This window comes from Coffea arabica, chromosome 2e (genome assembly GCF_036785885.1).
Source record: "Coffea arabica cultivar ET-39 chromosome 2e, Coffea Arabica ET-39 HiFi, whole genome shotgun sequence".
NCBI lineage: Eukaryota > Viridiplantae > Streptophyta > Magnoliopsida > Gentianales > Rubiaceae > Coffea > Coffea arabica.
The window spans coordinates 3,280,928-3,300,665 of NC_092313.1; the positions used below are offsets into that span (position 1 = coordinate 3,280,928).

General features: G+C 37.5%; 1 protein-coding gene across 1 annotated transcript; it reads left to right on the forward strand.

The window, feature by feature from the left end:
- Positions 1 to 9,320: 9,320 nt before the first annotated feature.
- Positions 9,321 to 10,856, forward strand: LOC113730160 (protein EXORDIUM-like 3). Its single transcript, XM_027254663.2, has one exon. The coding sequence runs from the start codon at positions 9,590 to 9,592 to the stop codon at positions 10,628 to 10,630; it is 1,041 nt and encodes a 346-aa protein (XP_027110464.1). The 5' UTR covers positions 9,321 to 9,589; the 3' UTR covers positions 10,631 to 10,856.
- Positions 10,857 to 19,738: the final 8,882 nt, after the last annotated feature.

Sequence of the window (19,738 nt, forward strand, 5' to 3'; positions counted from 1 at the left end):
TCCCCGAGGCTTTCGCTCCCTTGTCTCGTCAAAGAACACAGAGGAATATCAGCGCGTGAGAAATGTGGCCAAAAGACCGTCGTCAGCGCACGCTCGTATCCTTCCTTGTATCAGCGCTCTGGAATCCTTGTCCGGAGAAGAATACAAAAGTCGCCCTCAGGGCCCTGAGCTGTGCCACAGTGACTCACTCACTCACTGCAAGTGACCACCCAAATTAAAAAAAAAAAAAAAAGAAAGGCAGGTCTTAGGTCCCATTGAAAAATCAAAGGGATAATATCAGAAACCTCCCCTGAGGTTTCTTCAAATATCACTTAGCTCCCCTCACATATGAGAAATCTCTCTTACCACCCTTTGAATTGACATTTTCTTAACAATGTCAGCCCCTGGTGTCTAAAGTAACATTAGAATATTGGTTTTGGAGGAGGGAGAGTATTTTAATTCCCTTCATACCCTTAGTTTGACTGAATCCTGTGATTAAGAAAGTTGCAGTGGGTGGAATGTGAATTGGAGAAAAATTTTGTGGTATGAGCACTGTTGCATGCCGTTGGACATGCAACGGCTAATTTGACATTGCTTCCAGTGGTATTAAAAGGTGACGGAACCGCATGAAGTAGCTGCAAAACTTAAAGAGGAAAGCAAGCAAAGAAATGGCTAGTTCATCCTTCCAAGGTCAGTCATACAATTCACCTTCATCACTAAGCATGAAGAACCGGTATTGCAAATGCAACCGGAAGGCTACATTACGAATCTCAGAGAGTGAAAGAAATCCGGATAAGCTATATTTTAGTTGTTCAAAGTGCAACTACTTCCAGTGGTATGAAGGAAATGAAGGTGAAGAGTTGCAGAGGCAAAGAAATGAAGTTGAAGAAGTGCAGCGTACAAGAAATGGTGCTGATTCTGCAGTGCTTCCATTGAGGAAAGCAAATCAGGAATGTAACTTTGTGCCTCAACAGAATGCATGCATCACTTTCTTGTTCATCATCAATCTTGTACTCTTAGCAATTTATCTTTTCATTCAAATTGTTAAAGCAATCACAGTTTCTTGTTCCAGTAATAGTAGATGTGTTCCAAGCTGTTTGGCCCTTACTGGCCATGCATGAAAGAACCAGAAGGCATGTGTAACTTGGAGATGGTGTTAAGCTATGTGAAAAAGAGTTGAAGGAATGTTTTACTTCATACGTATGCCCCCATATTTGTTGCCTATCAGTGTTATACCAAAGTTAAGCTAGACAGAAAATGCATTAAGCTATCAGGTGTAGTTCCTTAGGTATAACAATACTTTACTGCTAAGTTCATTCCAATTATAACAATAAGGCTTCATACATAATGGTAAGGAATCCGAGACATAGAGTTAAAAAAAAGCACAGCATACACGTTGGAGTTAGCAAATTCCATACACAATGGAATAAGTCATCATGTTCCAAGATCTGTGGATAGCAGCAGAGCATATTTGGCAAGAGTAAATTGAAATTCCACCATATTGCACCAAAACATATGTCTAAGATTTTGTTCACTGGGACTGGGAATACATATAAGTACTTGGCATACGGTACAAATAATACTTAGCAAAAGTATATAGCAATCCACGAGAATTGAAAACATCATCTAAAAACATCATTCTAGATGATGAGGATTGCTACATATATAACTGTACCAGATCAGTCTCCCAAAGCAAAACTCATATTACTAGTACTAATTAAAACCACATACTGATGCTGCTATTGTCATTGTGAGTTCCAGTGGTAGTTGCAGAAGTGGATATTGAAGAGGCAGTGACTGTTGGAGCTGTTGCAGATGCAGTGACTGCTGGAGTTTGATGTGGATTAAGAGCTGCATTTCGTCTGGCTCTCTTATTATTGTTAGCAACAGTAGTTCCAACCCATGCATTTGGCCCTCCTCTCTGAAGCCATGCAACAAATTCTATTAAACTAATGGCCTTGACAGTTAAAATAGTTAGCAATAGGTAATGAAACTAATTTCTGATTAGCATTACCTTTCTGGTATTAGTACTAGTGCTAGCAGAATGAGTAAGTTGAACATTAGCTCCAGTAGTTTGATTTTGAGTGCTTCCATTACTGCCTTGACTTGACACAATCACTGGCACATTTCCTTGTGCATGTTCCTGACAAATCATGACAAAAAGCTAAGCTCATTTGCAATCCCAAATACACATAAAGATACTGTAAATATACAACTGCTACAATTACCCATAGAACAGATCCTGCTAATCCAGTATTGGCAATGCCTCTTCCTGGTCTTCCTCTTCGTTCTGCTACCTGATTTGCAGAGGTACTGCTGCCTCTTTTTTCAGCAACAGGAGCTCCTTGACAAGTTCTCCTATTATGTCCAAATGCACCACACTTAGAGCACCTAAAACTGATTGATCTCTTGTGTTGAGATGCAGGAGCTCCTTCATCAGGTGCTCTTCTTCTATTTCTTCTTGGTCTACCAGCTCTTCTTCTAAGTGGTGGTGGCAAAACTACTGCTGGTGTCACATCTTCCATAGGAGGCCACCTATTCATATGTGGAATTGGGTTGATCATGAATGCATATGTTTTCAAATACTGATCTCTTGAAAAAGCTGCATCACAATAACTTTCCAGTTTCTCCCTTCTGTAAATAGCTCCTAGTGCTGCATGTTTGCAAGGAATGCCAGTCAACTGGAAAGCCCCGCATTCACATGTCCTCTCATGCAGCTTGACTATATAGGACTTATCCACATCTGCTACTTCAAATGTGTTCTCACTTGCCATTGTCAATGAACACTTTCTTGATTCAGATGCAATATCCTTCAGCTTACCAGTAACATGTGGAGTAAGTCTAGATGTCCATGTGCAGCCTTTTTGATACCTCTTATGTAGTTTCTTCATGAATTTTTGCCTCAGTCCATCAGCCAGAGCAAGTATATTCTTTCCTCTCAGTTCACCAACCCATGCATTAAAAGATTCTGTGAAATTGTTGGTGACATGATCACACTTAATTTCAACAGAAAATGCATGCCTTGCCCAATTACACTTAGGAATGTTTGCTAAGTATCTCCAAGCATCTATGTTAATATTCTTTATTTTTTCCATAGCCTCATTGTGTCCTATCAGATCATAGCTTTTAGCTGCTTGCCAAAAAAATCTTCTTAGAAGCAATCCTGGAAATTTCACTTTGAAGTTGCTATAGATGTGCCAATCACAATATCGTGCAGCAGCTTGTGGCACTTGTTCCTCGTATGCAAGGTTTAGTCCCTAAACAGAGAATGGACAGAAACAAATTCCTGTTCTGTTACTTGACAGCCATGCAAAACAACAATGGAAGAAATCTTATACATAAAACATAGAACCAGGAAACATACCTTCTGCCTATCACTCATGAAGGTGAGTGGAATATTGTTTGGAAAAGGTCCAAAGAAATCCTGAAAATAGTAAAAAAACCAACTCCAAGCTTCCTTGTTTTCACACTCAACAACAGCAAAAGCTAATGGAAACAAACTGTTGTTCCCATCAAGAGCAACAGCAGTCAACAGAATGCCCCCAAATGCACCTTTCAAATGGCAGCCATCAAATCCAATAAATGGCCTGCAACCTGCTAGGAAACCATCTCTTTGTGCCTTGAAACTTATGAACAATCTCAGAAATTTAGGCTCCATAAGAAGGTTTGGCCTATCGTAGTGAATTTTCATGATGCTTCCCGGGTTATTAATCCTCAAAAGTTCAGCATATTTTGGTAACCTTCCATAGGCTTCACTGTGTGAGCCTTCTATTTGTTCCAAGGCTTTCTTTTTTGCCCTGTAAATTTGCATTCTACTTGGCAAGACTCCATGCTTCTGCATTTCAGCCTTTACTCCCTTGCTTGTCATCTCTGGGTGATCTCTCATAACAGAAATTAATTTTTTTGCAATCCAATCTGATGTTGCTTCTGAGTTTTTCCTATCCATCACACACGTATGCTCAGGTGTATATGTCTTAACCATGAATGTGGTTGTATCAGCAACTGGGGATGCATGAATCCTCCAATTACAACCCTCAGCTCCACACTTAGCAGTGCATCTGCTCTTTTCATTTTTCAACCTCACCAATGGAAATCCTTTTTGAATAGCATAGTCTTTTAACACTGCTCTAAATGCATCCACATTAGTAAATAGCATTCCTTTCTCAAACTCAATGTCCTCTCTTGGATTGTAAGTCCACATTTTTGACAGCATGATTGCTCTCAAAGGATCTGATTCTTGGTCAGATTCTGAATCAGGCCCAACTTGTGCATCCTCAATCTCCTCATAATCAGACAAGTCATTTTCCTCCTTGTCACTGGAAGAAATTAAGGCCCTATCTTCAGCTATGACATCTTCTAAGTCACTATCCATGTCATCTTTCCAAGAGTCATCAGAACTAGAAGCATAAATCTCATCATCACCCTCACTGTCAACTACAAGAATAGGAGCTTTTTCGATTCCTTTGTCTTTCTGTGCATCCTGAAGTTGGTTATTCCTATTGTCTACCATATTCTCCTCTGTAGTAGGAATAATATCCAGGTGCAGCAAGTACAAGTTTATAACAAGATCTTGCTCATGAAGTTTGAACATATCAGATACTGATTTGTCACTACTGATGTCCATAAAGCTTGTTGTTCTAGGAATCGCACATTTCATATGCACAAGCATGTTCAAATTTCCAGGCAAATCATTCATTGCCTTATCAGTAACATCACCGAGAAGGTCAATATATTGGTAGTTCTTTGGATCGACATTTGGAATTCTGACAGTGTTTCCCATGTAATGAACTACAATATCATGTGCAATAATTCTTCCCATCCTACATATCAGTGTGTTCCCAAGAAAAGTCTCAATCAGTTGCTATATGGATCACATACTCAGACGGCTATAACACATGCATGCTTATTCAAAGTCAAACTCAGGTTGCAAAACAGAACCTTCATTGCAGCTTTCATGAACATCATCACTCTCACCAGCTTTTCATTTAAATTTTCACTTTTGTCTACTAACCAACAGTATACACTACACTTAGAGCTTGTCATATGTATTGCAACTTTAATCTACAAAGCTAAGCTCTTCTTATGTATTACAGCTTCAAAAAACTCAATATTCATCAACTTTTTTGTTCATCAACTTTATAAAGGTCAGGCATACATCATCAAATCACACATTTTTTATAACATCCAACATCAATAATACTTAATAAAACAAGAGCATACAAAGGGTCTGGTTGGATTATAAACTCAGTCATCAAGTCCAACAAAACAGAAAAATATAAGGAAAACAGAGATATTATAGGCAAATCAAACAGAAAGCTTAATGACACCTGCATTTTGTCCAATTACATGTTGATCATATCAACCAGCAATGGAAGATTTTTACCTGTTTTGCAGCTTAGTTTTGACAATCACACTTTCGGTCCAACCGAACGCATGCAATTCATTCAAGTGCCATATTTCTCCTCCTCTGCAATATCCAGCAAGAGATTTCCAGAAACATAGCTTCAATTGGTTCTCCAAGCTACAAATAACAATCACAGTTATAAGTAGTATTTCATTCCTTGGCATTTCCCGGGCACTTAGATGTCTTATCAGAGCAAAATGGCGCCATGATACACGTACGGAACTCAACTTCTAGGCGGCAATGGTTTCCCGCTCCTTATACAGTTGCATGCTTAGTGATATTGTCATTTTTTCTCCTTTTATAAGCTGAATAAGACCACAGCAGAAACAAGGGTATTATTGGCAACTGATGAATTTTCATAGTGACTTCTGACCCTACCATCACTTGAGGGGTGGTAGGAGAGATTTCCAAAATGTGGAGGGAGCTTAGTGATATTTGAAGAAACCTCAGGGGAGGTTTCTGATATTATCCCAAAATCAAAACATTATTCTTTTTTAATTAATACAAATTAATTTAATTAATAAGAATAGATCATTTCTTTCTTGAAAAAATACGTGTTTGCATTATACCATCAATGTGATGTATGTGAGATAAAAAAATAATTGAAAAGATAAAAAGATGTATTGAAAGTTATAATAGTGATGTAAACAGATATATTTTGACAAATAATCTCCTGTCCAAACACACTCACAGTTGTATTAATAGATAATTTGTAAGTAACACGTAAAGACATTATGGATGTAAGGGTATGTTTTAACTTGTAATGATTAAGGTCGAATTCAATCAAACTCTTCTTTCAGTAGAAAACAAAAGATTATTGTTCCATTTTTCTTCCTTGGAAAACACAATAGATTTTCCTTTTTCTCAAAAAAAAAATAAAAAAAAAAAAATTTAACCTGAGATGCCAGTGCAATCCACATATGGGTCCTACAAAGGACCCACACGTCGCCCTCCCGCTAAGCTGTACAATGGATGATGGCTCAAAGTCTTCACTTTCAATCCCACTGGACTCTGCTCACACTGATAGATATAATTAAGGGGCCGCGCCATTCACTCCGCGATTAACACCATCCTTCTCCTTTGCGTGCCTTCCTCTTTGTCCTTTGTTTTGGGACTCCAGACAAATATCGCACGCAAATAATTTTAATAGGAAAAATTGTTCAAAATATTACTATCACATTTCGTTAAATTAGGCCTTGTGTGGATTGTCGGTTTCCGTCGAAAAATTACATCGTTTTCCGTGATCACATTTTCCTATTACCTTTTTCCCTCATATACATCAAATAGCTACAGTAATTTTTTCATGAAAAATCACGGAAAATGCAATCCAAACACAACCTTAATTTTTTCATCATTCACTTATAAAATCATAGCTTTATGTCATTTACAAAATCAAATCGATAAAAATGTAATTACAATTTGACACAAAAGTTTTTTTTTTTTTTTTTTTTTTGACACAAAAGTTTATTTAACGAAATTTGCGGTGTGCCTATCCTCCTCTTTACCATGTCACTTGGGATGATCATAATGAGTGCAACCACAGTTGGAACCAACCCCACACTCACTGAATTTTTTGGATTCTATTGGATTTAATCATGGCGCTGGGGGAGGAGGGGGGGGGAGGGGGAGGCCATCATCAATCCTGATTTGAGTGTGTTTAAATTGTTGAATTATTTCATATAATATTTAGTTTTCGTTATAAATATATTTTTTATTTTATATACGTTATATCATAAAAATATTACAATAATTATTTTAAACAATATTTTAAATAATACTCACTAGTATTTGTCATGCCATGCGCTACCAGTTCATTTGTTGTTACGCGGTTTGGCTTTAACATGTAGGAGTATTTGGTAATATATATATATATATTAGTTATTTATTTATTTAGTAAAGGAAATTGAAGTTTGTGTCTGTGTGCACTGCCATTTACCAGAAGAAGATCAATCACTGAACATATATATGGTGAGAGGACGATAACTGTTTTTAATTTTGGTCATATAAAATTAGTTGCTCAAGACATATTCCTAAGCTATCTTTACAGTGTTTTGACTTATACTAATTAAATCTGATACTAAATAAAATGAAAGCCCTATATCGACATCAATACTACTAGTTGCCAATGCTGCTCGGAGTTACGAGACAAAGCCTTTCCCCTTATTTATTTATTCATTTATTTTACGTATTACATTCAGGGAAGCAGAGTTTAAGGATCGATCTGTAGCAGAACTGCATGTCAGTTGACATTTATTCCCCACATAAAACAAGGAAATCACAACCGTCGATTGAATTTGTCTTTCAATCAATTTTGGGGAGTAAACACGAGAAACAAAATGCCCCAGTGAATTTCTAATAAGGCGAGCATGCAAACCTTTTGTATTATTATTATTTTTGTGACAATGTGAAATGTGATATATGTAAAGTAAATAGATAATCAAGAAATGTATCAAGAAAAATATTTTTTACTCTTTTTTTTTTTTGGAAAAATTTGCAATCCAAACAGGATATCATGTAAGTATTCGTTTCAGATGATGATGTGGAATTGAATGAATTTACATGAATAACTTTTGAATTTAAAGTATTCACTCATCAGGCCCTATTTGGATTGCGATTTTCCTCAGAAAATTTGCTACGTTTTCCATGAACATATTTCCCTATCACCTTTTAATCTCACATATATCAAATCGCTACAGTAATTTTTCTACAAAAAATTCAAAAAAATGCAATCCAAACGGGCCTGTAAGTGAGCATTAGAAATTGAAAAAAGTAGTAGTATTTTTGCAGTGGTAAGGTCTGTATGGTTAAGTAGGAATATAAATTTTTGGTAGCCATGTCCCTGTCGTACTCTTGAAACCGTCCATCCTGAATTTTGTTTTTGTTTCATTTGTTCTGTCCCTATTTAATGACCATGTACATTGAATAATAATTTTATTGTAATAAGTCTAATCATTAATAATTCATAGGATTCTATTGAAAAATAGGTCCAGCAACACAATATACGTGACAGTTAAACAGAGATGATACAAAGACAAAATTTACAACGCATAAAATAGTTAAATAAATACGGGACAGAAACAAAATTTGAAGCGCCCAGAGTATGGGGCGAGAGGGGATATTTTGACACAATTGGGATGATCAACGATAAGTGTTTGGGCATGTGACAGTTAAACAGAGACGATATAAAGACAAAATTTACAACGCATAAAATAGTTAAAAAAGATACGGGACAGAAACAAAATTTGAGGGACAGAAACAAAATTTGAAACACATGATTTGGAGCGCCCATGGTATGGGGCGAGAGGGGATATTTTGACACAGTTGGGATGATCAACTATAAGTGTTTGGGCATGAGATTATTTAGAATAATTATTATTATAGATATTTTTTGGTATAAGTGATGGACTCCAAGTTCAGGAGGAGTGTGTAAAGAGCCGAAGGGCTGAGCGTTCGAAACTTTTAAATGCCGAAGAAACTTGGAAGCAATAGAGCGGAGTCAGGATTCAGGAGCGGAGTAGTGATATGCTGTTTTTCCCAAAGCAAAAGAAAAGTACGCGGCGGTCCCAGATTACGAAAATCAAAAGACGTGCTACCGATTCCACTGCCCGCGCTTCAAATTAGGAAAAAGAAAAATGGAATGGTAAAACAAACTCAAACCAATGCTAAAGCGGATGAGGGGGGAGGGTTAGGATGAATATGCTCGTATTATTACCATCATAAAACAAACTCAAACATGAGAGGGGACGACGACGACGACGTTCGACATCGCATGGTCATCATCTATTCAGCTGCCCTGCTCCCATGGGGGAGGGGGGCCTTTGTCTCCTCCCTTGGATGTAGGACCCACTTCCCCAACAACACTTTTAAGAATCCATCTGTCCTCCATTACCCGCAGTACCACCACAGAGTGAGTGATGACTGATGAGCGAGTGAAGACCCCCCCGCCCCCTCTTTTCTCTCTCCCTCCCTCCCCAACTTTGTCCTCTCCATTCAAGCTTTATTTTTGTACTAGCACACTAGTGCTCTCTCCCTCTCTCACTTCTCTAACCCATGTCTACTACTAGTGGTAGTTGTACTAATTCTTCATGTGACCTTCTATTGTGCATGCCTATATATAGTAGCTAGCTAATTCCTGAATTCCTCATACTGTCCCTCATCCTCTCCCCACCACCTCCACTATCCCCATCCCCACCCCAATCACCAGCCATGGGGTCACCGCCGGCGCCGGTTACACTGCTCTTTACCATTCTTCTCCCCCTCTTTGTATCCTTTCTGGCCGGAGCACCATTGGCCCTCGGATGGCGTCCCTGGCCCAATCAGGACAAGCCTAACGCTACTGATTTTATCTATGGCGCCTCCAAAAAATACGAGGGCTCCTCCGACTTTGTTCACCTCAAGTACCACATGGGTCCAGTCCTGACTGCTAATATCACCGTCTATCCCATCTGGTACGGGGTGTGGCAAAATTCCCAGAAGCGCATCATCCGGGAGTTCATCACCTCTTTCTCCGCCTTTAATTCTAAACCGCCTTCCGTTTCCGGGTGGTGGAAAACAGTGCAGCTCTACACCGATCAAACGGGGGCTAATATTTCTAGCCACGTCCACCTGGGGGAAGAGAAGAACGACCGCTTTTACTCCCACGGTAAATCTTTGACCCGCCTATCTGTACAGTCCGTGATAAAAAGCTCCGTCACGGCCAGGACCAAGCCTTTGCCCATTAACCCCAAGAGCGGGGTCTACTTGCTGCTTACCTCTGAGGACGTGTACGTGCAGGATTTCTGCAACAACGTTTGTGGGTTCCACTATTTCACCTTCCCCTCAATTCTGGGGTACACCCTGCCCTACGCCTGGGTGGGCAACTCCGCCAAGCTGTGCCCGGGGGTATGTGCCTACCCATTTTCAGTCCCTGATTACATCCCGGGGTTGAAGGCTGTAAAGGCGCCGAACGGCGACGTTGGGGTGGATGGAATGATAAGCGTAATCGGTCACGAGATTGCAGAGCTGTCGACGAACCCGTTGGTGAACGCGTGGTATGCGGGTCAGGACCCCGTGTTCCCGGTGGAGATTGCGGATCTTTGTGAGGGCATTTATGGGACTGGGGGAGGCGGGTCGTACACGGGGCAGATGTCAAACGGAGAAGATGGTGCCACGTATAACATGAATGGGATCAGACGGAGGTTTCTATTGCAATGGGTTTGGAACCCCTTGTTGAATTACTGCACTGGCCCTAATGCTCTTGATCAGTAAATTCAAATTGTTGGGCCTTTTTTTTTAAGCTCTGTGTATGGGGATGGGGATGGGGATGATGTTGGTCGTTTTGGTGGTTGATTTTTCTCTAGTTTCTTTCTTTCTTTCCCACTTTATCCTTCTATTTTGATTTTTTTTTTTTAATTTTTGCTCCTCCGATGTTAATTCCATAAATACTAGTAGTACTACTCTGTAGTTATTATTATTATTATTAATTTTTGTCTAATACTACCAAATTGCTGTAATAAGTATATGCCTGTATTTTTTTTGTACACTCGTAAGATGAGATAAGGTAGAGTGGGGTATTGTGCTTGGCTTGCACCCCTTTTCCCAAGAAGTTCTTTGGTACTTTTGGTTTTAGGTTTGAAGTTTGAATTCGTCGGGTTTGTGGTTAGAGTTAATACGGTTGTTGTGTGTTTTGAACAATCCTGTGTTGGTACTCAATTCTTTGTTATACATACACGTGAATGTTGGTTACGTAACACACGTGCACATGTTAGAGTTGCACTTGTACAAATCGATCGAAAATCACAAAACAATAATAAACACACAAACAAAAGAATGTCTCTAGTCAAAGAGAGATGGATCGTTTTTAGTTTGTATCTCTCGCCTAGGTTAGGTTGCATGTCATTTAGTATGTAATTATTTCTAATATTATCACGTCTTTAGTTTGTATCTATTGTATGCTATTTAAATATATTTGAATATTATTACGTTTAAAATAATCCCGAATTCATCGACCTTCTTGGAGGGCAATTTCTGTTCTGATTCCGTCGTGAAACGGTCTCCCTTCCCAAAGCTGCGTGTAATTGCTTTAGTTAGAGATTTTTCTTAGGCACTATTGGCCGTAACCCTTCTCTATTTGCCAGAATGATGTTAGACACTCGCAATAAGTGAAATAAAAAAAAAAAAGGGAAGTATAGAAGGCCGTAGTTTAGCTCTTGGGATAAAATTTGAGTTATATCACGCCATTCTTCATGATGCGTCACCTTTTCTCTCGGAAAACATTCCGGATAGAGTTGGCAAATCTTTCTTGTCTAATTTAGGCTTTAAATTTAGTTTTGAGATTATAATCCAAAAAAAGGAGGTAATGGGGTTCGGGCCATTGCATCGTTTGGATTGTAACACATCTTTTAATCACCTCTTTATCTCACATATTAAATCGTTATAATATATTTTTTTATTAAAAAAACTTTAAAAATAGCAGTCCAAACAGAGAAGAGATTTTCTGAGCTCACTCACTCCGTGGACCATTGCCACTGCCTTTTCCTTTGGATGAATGAAATGTCTCTTTAATTTGGAGTTTAGCCAGGCTAATTTTTTGGAGGTACGTTGGAGATTTGATTGATCGATTCTTATGACAATTACCATCATCGAAGGCAACACAGCACGATAATTGGAAAATTGCTATTCCAAGTAACATCAAAATGTTAACCACCAGCTCTTGGGCTGGTGGCCACCACCAAGCCCTTAAGGCTTTAGTCAAAATGCCACTCTTGTGACTCTGTTTCAAATCCAGACGGGTGCGTAACGCACCCGTCTGGTCCGGTGGTGATTCTGAGTAGGAATAGAGATGATAATTGACAAAAAAAAAAAAGTAACATCAAAATGTTTACATAACGTAATTTACATCATCAATATGTATTTGAGAAATAAATTATATTCTCTCCGTCCCATTAAAAGTGTCATTTTTTTTTTTGCTGTCTCAAAATGTTTATCATATTTGATATTTCTAATTATTTTATACTTTGAAATTTCCTTTATACCCTTCATTAATGATACATAAAGATAAATGAGATGAGATTGCTTTTTACATTTTACTTTGACTAGCACATGATTAAGTGTAAAAGTGAAACAAAAGTTAATTTTTTTTTTATGAAATGTACCGTACATAAAAAGCATATATCCTCAAACATCACTAAATATATGGGACTAAATATATGGGACGGAGGGAGTATATGTTTTTTACTCTTCATTATCAGCTGGTTAATCTTTAAGGTGGATGCGTCAGCAAATTAAACCCGCGGGACAAGTGACAATAATGTATTTGCACTGGACTACTAGTAGCTTATAAGAGCGACTTGACGAAATAAAGATTAGTGGTTTTAAAAGAGTGTTGGGTCTTATTTGGACAACCATTTTCATAATACGTGATGTGCAGGAGTTGGTTCGGCACAATCAATTCGCCGGACACATTTGATACTTGATGGTTACATTCACAGAATTTTGACAACGTACCGGTACATCCAAAAACCTTTAATTGTTGATGCGACTGACACAATTTTGGTGGTTTAAAAATTATTATTGATAGAGCTAATCTGATGTCCATCCTGCCACTCTTTGCTTTTTACTAATTGTTATACTGTACTTGTTACGTACAATTATTTTTTTTCACATAAATAAAGCACACTTTTTATACAGATTAAAACTAGGCATTAAACTATTCAAAACATATGCATCCTTGATCACTCAATTACTGTGTTTTATTTTAAATCAGTCACTTAAATTGCAGAAGTAGCTTCTTTTTTTTTTAAAAAAAACAAAAGCTCCTGTTTCTTTTTTCTTTTTCTGTTAATTGTGTTTTCCTTTTCCTTTTTCATTTTACCGCTATTGCTTTTCCAATTTTTCCTCAAAAATACCGCTAGTATATTACTCATATACTTTAAGTAATTATTCTTTTTTTTTATTATTCGATACTTATTTATTATACTTTTATTCCTAGTCTAACCTAATTTTGGAAAAGGTGCAACAGAGGCTGCTACAGGGGAGTTGACGGAAATTGAATCACCTTGACCTTCCAACCTACATCATCTTAATTTTTCATCCCACCAAGATTTGAAAATTCTCTGTGGTGGCTGACGGCCCAAATGACTGTTGGTTTATTTTAAGTAACTGTTCAAAACATAAAAAAAAATTCATTTGTCAAAAATACAAGTACGATTTAAAGTTTTTTGCCCTTTTATACAAATTTGGCACGCCATGAAAGGTTCATTGGGGACTGGGAATAGAAGGGCCCCATTTTAACCGGGCCAGCAAAAGCTTTGTTCACTGGTAGTACTGATACATACGTCGGACCGTCTGAGGTGTGCAGCGTGCATAATTGAACTCAGTACGCCGCATCTCAGGTGCGCGAACAAGTTGACGGACCTGCTCGACGGATTGAGAGTACCTGACCTGATTGGCAAGCAAAATTTCGATTGATGCTTCCATTCCAAGAATCAAACGGCATTGGGTTGTGGTTCTAATTTTTTCATCAGTTTATCGCGATGCTCATACTTCATTTTACTACTATTACTATTTTTCTCTTCATTATTCCCCATAAAAAGCATGGGCGAATATCGAAAAGAGAGAATCCCGCATAGTCTCAATTTGCAAATACTTTCCCAGCGTGACTTTTATAAAGTGGCTCTCCAAAATATGCACTCGATGATGATTGATGGACGTGTTTCAGTTTCGCAGTACATAAATTGGTTATCAAGTGTTCACTGCCTATCAGTTTCACTCCTTTTTTTTTAATTTTGTTGGTGTGTTTTTTTTTTGGTATGTTGGGGGGAAAGGGGGTATGGCATAGTACCTGTCAATCATTTGTCGAGCACTAGAATAGAATTTATTGAGCGTAGCAAATGATGATAGGATCAACCGCTTTAAAAATTGTGCCTTCTTTTTTCTTTTTTTTTTTTTTAAAGAAAAGTTTGGATGGGTTAAGTTTTACTCACTGTCAAACGTCATTGCATGTTCCTGTAACCGTAAGTCATGCTGCTTAAAAAGAGTGTTCTATTATAAATTTGAATTGCTATTTTATAAATTTTTGTACAAAAATATACTATAACATTTAACGTATGTGAAATTAAAAAATTATTAATCAATATATTTACGAAAAATGTAAAAAATTTTTTATCGAAAAATCACATCCCAAACAAGACCTGAACCGCTCACTATTGTTCAATTGAAGCGTCAAAAGTCGAGCAATTGAGTCCGCCAATTTTATATAGACTTAATCACAAATTGCCTCTCCAATTGAATCGGCGGCACGTACAACTGTTTCACCATTTTTATATTTATGTCCTTTATAAATTCAAGTTAACAAATTTTGACTCCACGTACGTTTTGCAACCATTTTTAGTTTGAAATCACCATATAACTTACATGTAATCATTTTCTATGTGTAAAAAGATCATATCCCATATTTTCAGTGATAAAAATAAAAATAAATTGGATTAATATGATTTAGGCAAAATTCTATTTTTTTAAGGATAAAAATAAATACGGATCAGGTCATTTATTTAACTATCAATGGATCTAACCTTTTCACCCCTAACAAAATGACCATGTATGGTCACGTGATGAATTTAGAATAAAAAAATGATCAAAAATTTAGATCGAGGCTAAATTTTACTATCTTGATATTTTGTAAATGACATAAAATTATTATTTTAAATTTAAATGATGAAAAAGTTTATTAGGAGAAATATGAAAGACATTTTGAAAGAGTTTCTCAAAGGAAAAACAGGGAACAAGAAGGAGAAACAGGCAGACAAGCAAAATAGGAGAGGCCACCGCATTTTTAGGCCGAAAGGTCCTGCGAGGGAAAAAAAACAAGGAAAAGACCGAGACGAGTACTAGATTGCATACCCTGTGGGGTTAAGTTCCCACATCGCTTGGGGGGGTTTGGGGGGTTTAGTAGTTAAGTGCTGCGGAGCACTTCAAAAGTTGCCGGCTTTTGAAGTGTCTTCGCAGAGTCCATTTATCGAAACACTCATACAAAAAACTGTGAGTTATGAAAGGGAAAAACCTGTCTCGGGGAGTCTGGGGGGTCTTTATCTCTTAGCAGCGGGGCACCCTGTGGGGTTAAGTTCCCACATCGCTTGGGGGGGTTTGGGGGGTTTAGTAGTTAAGTGCTGCGGAGCACTTCAAAAGTTGCCGGCTTTTGAAGTGTCTTCGCAGAGTCCATTTATCGAAACACTCATACAAAAAACTGTGAGTTATGAAAGGGAGTACTAGATTGCATAAAGCACCCTTGTCATTTTGGCACCAACCCAAATGTGGGCACGGAAAGGAAGAATGATTGTTGAGCACGGAAAGAAGAATTGTTTTTGCGCCCAAGACACACAACAAATCAATACACGATACAGAATCCATGCCCCCCGTCACAAAAGTGTAAGAAAGCTAATCCAAATCCCACAGGAAAATGGATCTATGAAAGATTAATTGCCACTGTCCCAGTTTTGTTAAAGCAATGCCCTCAATCTTCTGTTCGTCGTTTAATATTCTCAAGATGTATATACTACTATATATATAATATACCACGCAATGAGAAGCAATAATCAAACCAAACAGTCACTAGCTGGGGATAAAGGTGGAAGCGGCGCCTAAAGTGGATGTTCTTTGACCCCGAAGCAATGCATCTGTTTGTGTGCGCCTTTTTTTTTTTTTTTTTTTTTTTTTGCGTTAATTAGCATTTTGCTTTGTGGAATGTCCCCATCCCCACTTGCATAATTTCATTTTTAATCTTTAGCTTGTAACGCTTGGAACTTTGTTATTTGTTCTTAATTCACAATAAATATTAGGTTGTTAATCTTTCATATGCTGATACCGCATCCATTGAAGAATTTGAATTGTGCATGATTATTAATTTTAATTTTAATTGAAACTTCAAATATTATACATATGAAATGCATACACTCCTGTTGTTATATTCACCGTGCGATGTAAGAAAGACTAATCTATAAATGTTCTCACATGTTGATTTTTGCAGTCAAAAAATCTACTTTATCCCTGTTCGTCGAAGGTTCGGGTAATGCCTCGCGTAAACAGAGGCAGAGATATTAGCACTTCATAACCAAAGGCCTAAGGCCTGGTTTGGATTTTATTTTTTTGGACTTTTTGTAAAAAAATTACTGTAACGATTTAATATATGTAAGATAAAAAAAATGATTGAAAAATATGTCTATAGAAAACGTAACAATTTTTCTTTGAAAACTTACAATCCAAACACACCCTTAGGTTATAGCCTTTAAATGATTGACGGGCTACTCCCACCGAACTCAGTCGGCCACGCTCTTTCTATTCTTGTTAAGAGTGACAGCTAAACGGCTTTCATTGGCTTATTTAGCAACTAAAGCATTCAAGTCGTTGTACTACCGATGATCCGTGACCTTCACAGGCAATTTCTGGTTAAATTGCTGAAAATCAGTAGTTTAACCCACAACAAGTATAAATCTCAAAAAAAAAAGAGTAAAGGATCCTGCTGTTTTTCATTTAACGCAACTCCACCAAACAAAAAAAAAAAAAAAAAGAGAGCACATTTGGTGTCGTTTTAAGTGAAAAACTGACGTAAAGAGCAGGCAGCATAACTCATAACCAGCTTTGTCTGAAAAAGATAAAATAGACCCAACCGGCTTAATACGGCAATAAATGGTTAACAAGGTCGGCTACTACCACTGATAATGCCCCCGCCCCAGAAAATATGGAATAGAGACCTAATACCGGAGGCAAGCTGGAAATTTATGACCATTAACAGAAGAAAAGAAAAGAAGAGAGAGTACTTTCTCCGGCATCCGCTCGTTTTATTGAAGAAGAAGAAAAGAACCGAGGTACTTTCTACTAGATAGAAGGAATTTAGCAGCTGAGCATTGAAGCCGCAAGTCGAGACATAATAATTGATAGCCAATGCGATTGTGACTAGCCATCGCCCCACGTGAAGATCAAGAACTCCGCCTGTATTTCGTCTATTATATGAGCGCTGGAGTTTCAAAATATAACATGTAAACCTGCATTGCTCAGTTCTGAACTTTGCGAAATCCTTGCATTCCTAACACCAAAACCTCGTACACTTACCGTTGCAAGGATGTGTGCAGGCACTTCTTACGATATTTAGAACTAGCTTTCAGGATAAGGTCAAATACAACAATCGTCCATGAAGCAGTTACAAGAAACCTCTTGAATCCAGCATATGTCTCCATAAAATAGTTGAAAATGCCTCCTGTAGATTGTAGAAGACTGAAGTGAAAATATACAACTTATTCTAGGTATTACACAACTTTCAGGGGTCCCGAATTAAATGGGCTTCGAGAAAAGGAGTATCAGATAATTACAGATTGATGTCATTGTTGAAAAATACCACAACTACTTAAGTTGGCAGCTTGGAGTATGTTAACATCTGTACACTTACTACAGCTGTGCATTCCAAAAATATATGCCACAAGAAGAATCAAATGAACAGCAGTTCAACAGCAACTGTAACTTGATTAATTTGTAAGCCATTCTGTTAATGTGGTCTCAATATAAGTTCCATAATTGGTTAAGGCCGGCAAAAGGAGTTGAAGAGAAAGATCTCTCTGTCCTAATTCCAGTTGCAAACAACCTTGTTGAAAATGCAAAATCAATCATTTAAACAAAAAGTGCAGGCAATTTATATGGAGCTAAAATCTATCTCTGATCCACAGAAATAAAGTGCAACATTTAAACAAATATAAAGAAGAGAATTTGAGAGAACATAAAGCTGGCTCTGCACCAATCAGGCATTACCACATTAAAAATCTGGGCCTATGAGTATGTATCTGTCTCTAATGCACCTAGCATCAGTAATTAACAGTATACATACATAGACCTGGTTCACAACATATTTTTCCATGAACTCAAAGTTTTGAAGATGGTGAACTTAATCTTTCCAACACCTGTACAACTGAATCAACAGACGTGAACCAAGAAGTGTTACACAGCTATACGGAAGAATTTGCACCATTCTTGCCATCTATTCATGAACTTTCCCCTTGGATGCATATATATACATAAGTGGTGTCTGGGTGACACCCGGACGTAATAACTGAACTAACAACTTGGCCTAGCAATTAGTTCAAAAGAAATTCATGGCAAGACAACCAATTTTTCTAGATTGTGAAGTTACTTTAAAAGACTGTCATGAAAGGGAACAACTATGTCATGAAAGGGAACACCCTTTAAGAATTACCCATAAAATGTAACCTATTTGCACAATAAAAGATGTATTTCATCCTGCGGAGATGAAGTACAAGGTTGACAGCAAATACTCAAATACATTACACACCATTTGTCTGGTCTAGATGCTAACTCCTGAGATTCAAATTCTTAATTATTTGTTTACGTGTTTGTGATGGATAAACAGCAGTTATATTTGTGGTACACAACTTACTGAAACAAAATACTTTGTTAAGTGGATACTAAATTTATGAGAAATCAATCTAAGAGACCAGGAAACCATACAAGATCAGTTTTTTCTTTAATTGAAACCTTAACAATAGGGCATTCCACAGTGCCTATCTAAATAAGGTGCAAAAAGAACGAAGGATGCAATTACAATACAGCAGGTGTATCAATGAACCAAAGTCTAAACATACACTAGCCTTAGTCCTTCAATATCAGCAAAAACTATAAACGAAGAGTCTTTTCTTGGTAAAGTTATGTATCTTCAATAAATTATTGAAGCAACACACAAGCAAGTCCTTTGGTGGAGTTAGGTGTACCTGATGTCAATAGTTCGAGCCTCCAAACGCCAAAATGATTTTCTAAAAGACAATTAGAATTCCCGAAGATGTTGCAGAAGCAACTTGAGCTTGAAAAATGAAGTCTGTCAGAAGTTAACTTAGGAATATTTACATCCAGCAAGTGTAGAAGTGTTGTTTCCAATTGCTCAATAAGCAGACCAACAACTGAGAAGGAACTTAACCATGTCTTACACAAAATGAACGGATCATTAAAAACACAAATTTCAGTGTCAAGAGTTTATCCCTGGATGATGGTAGCAGCAGCAACAACCAAAGACACGTCAGCTACTTTTGCAGTGGTTATAACAGACAAAATTTATCTTTTCTGCAAGTTTTGGCTTTATCGCTAAACAATTGTGGTTCATGTCATATCAAAGGATGTTCAACTTTGAGGAAAGCATCTCACACAGAAGTATGCACTCTAGAATATTATATTACGCCAGCTAAGCAGAATAAACTGTCAATCCAAATTGTTGAAGCAGAAAGAATTTAGGTTCATATTACACAGAAGGTTCAGACGAAAATCCACACTCATTTCTTGATGAAAGGAATGAAATGGAAAACCAGTAGGCACTGTTAACAGTAT

Excerpts from the sequence above, each read along its gene's own strand:
- LOC113730160 (XM_027254663.2), top strand. The coding sequence starts at position 9,590 with ATGGGGTCACCGCCGGCGCCGGTTACACTGCTCTTTACCATTCTTCTC.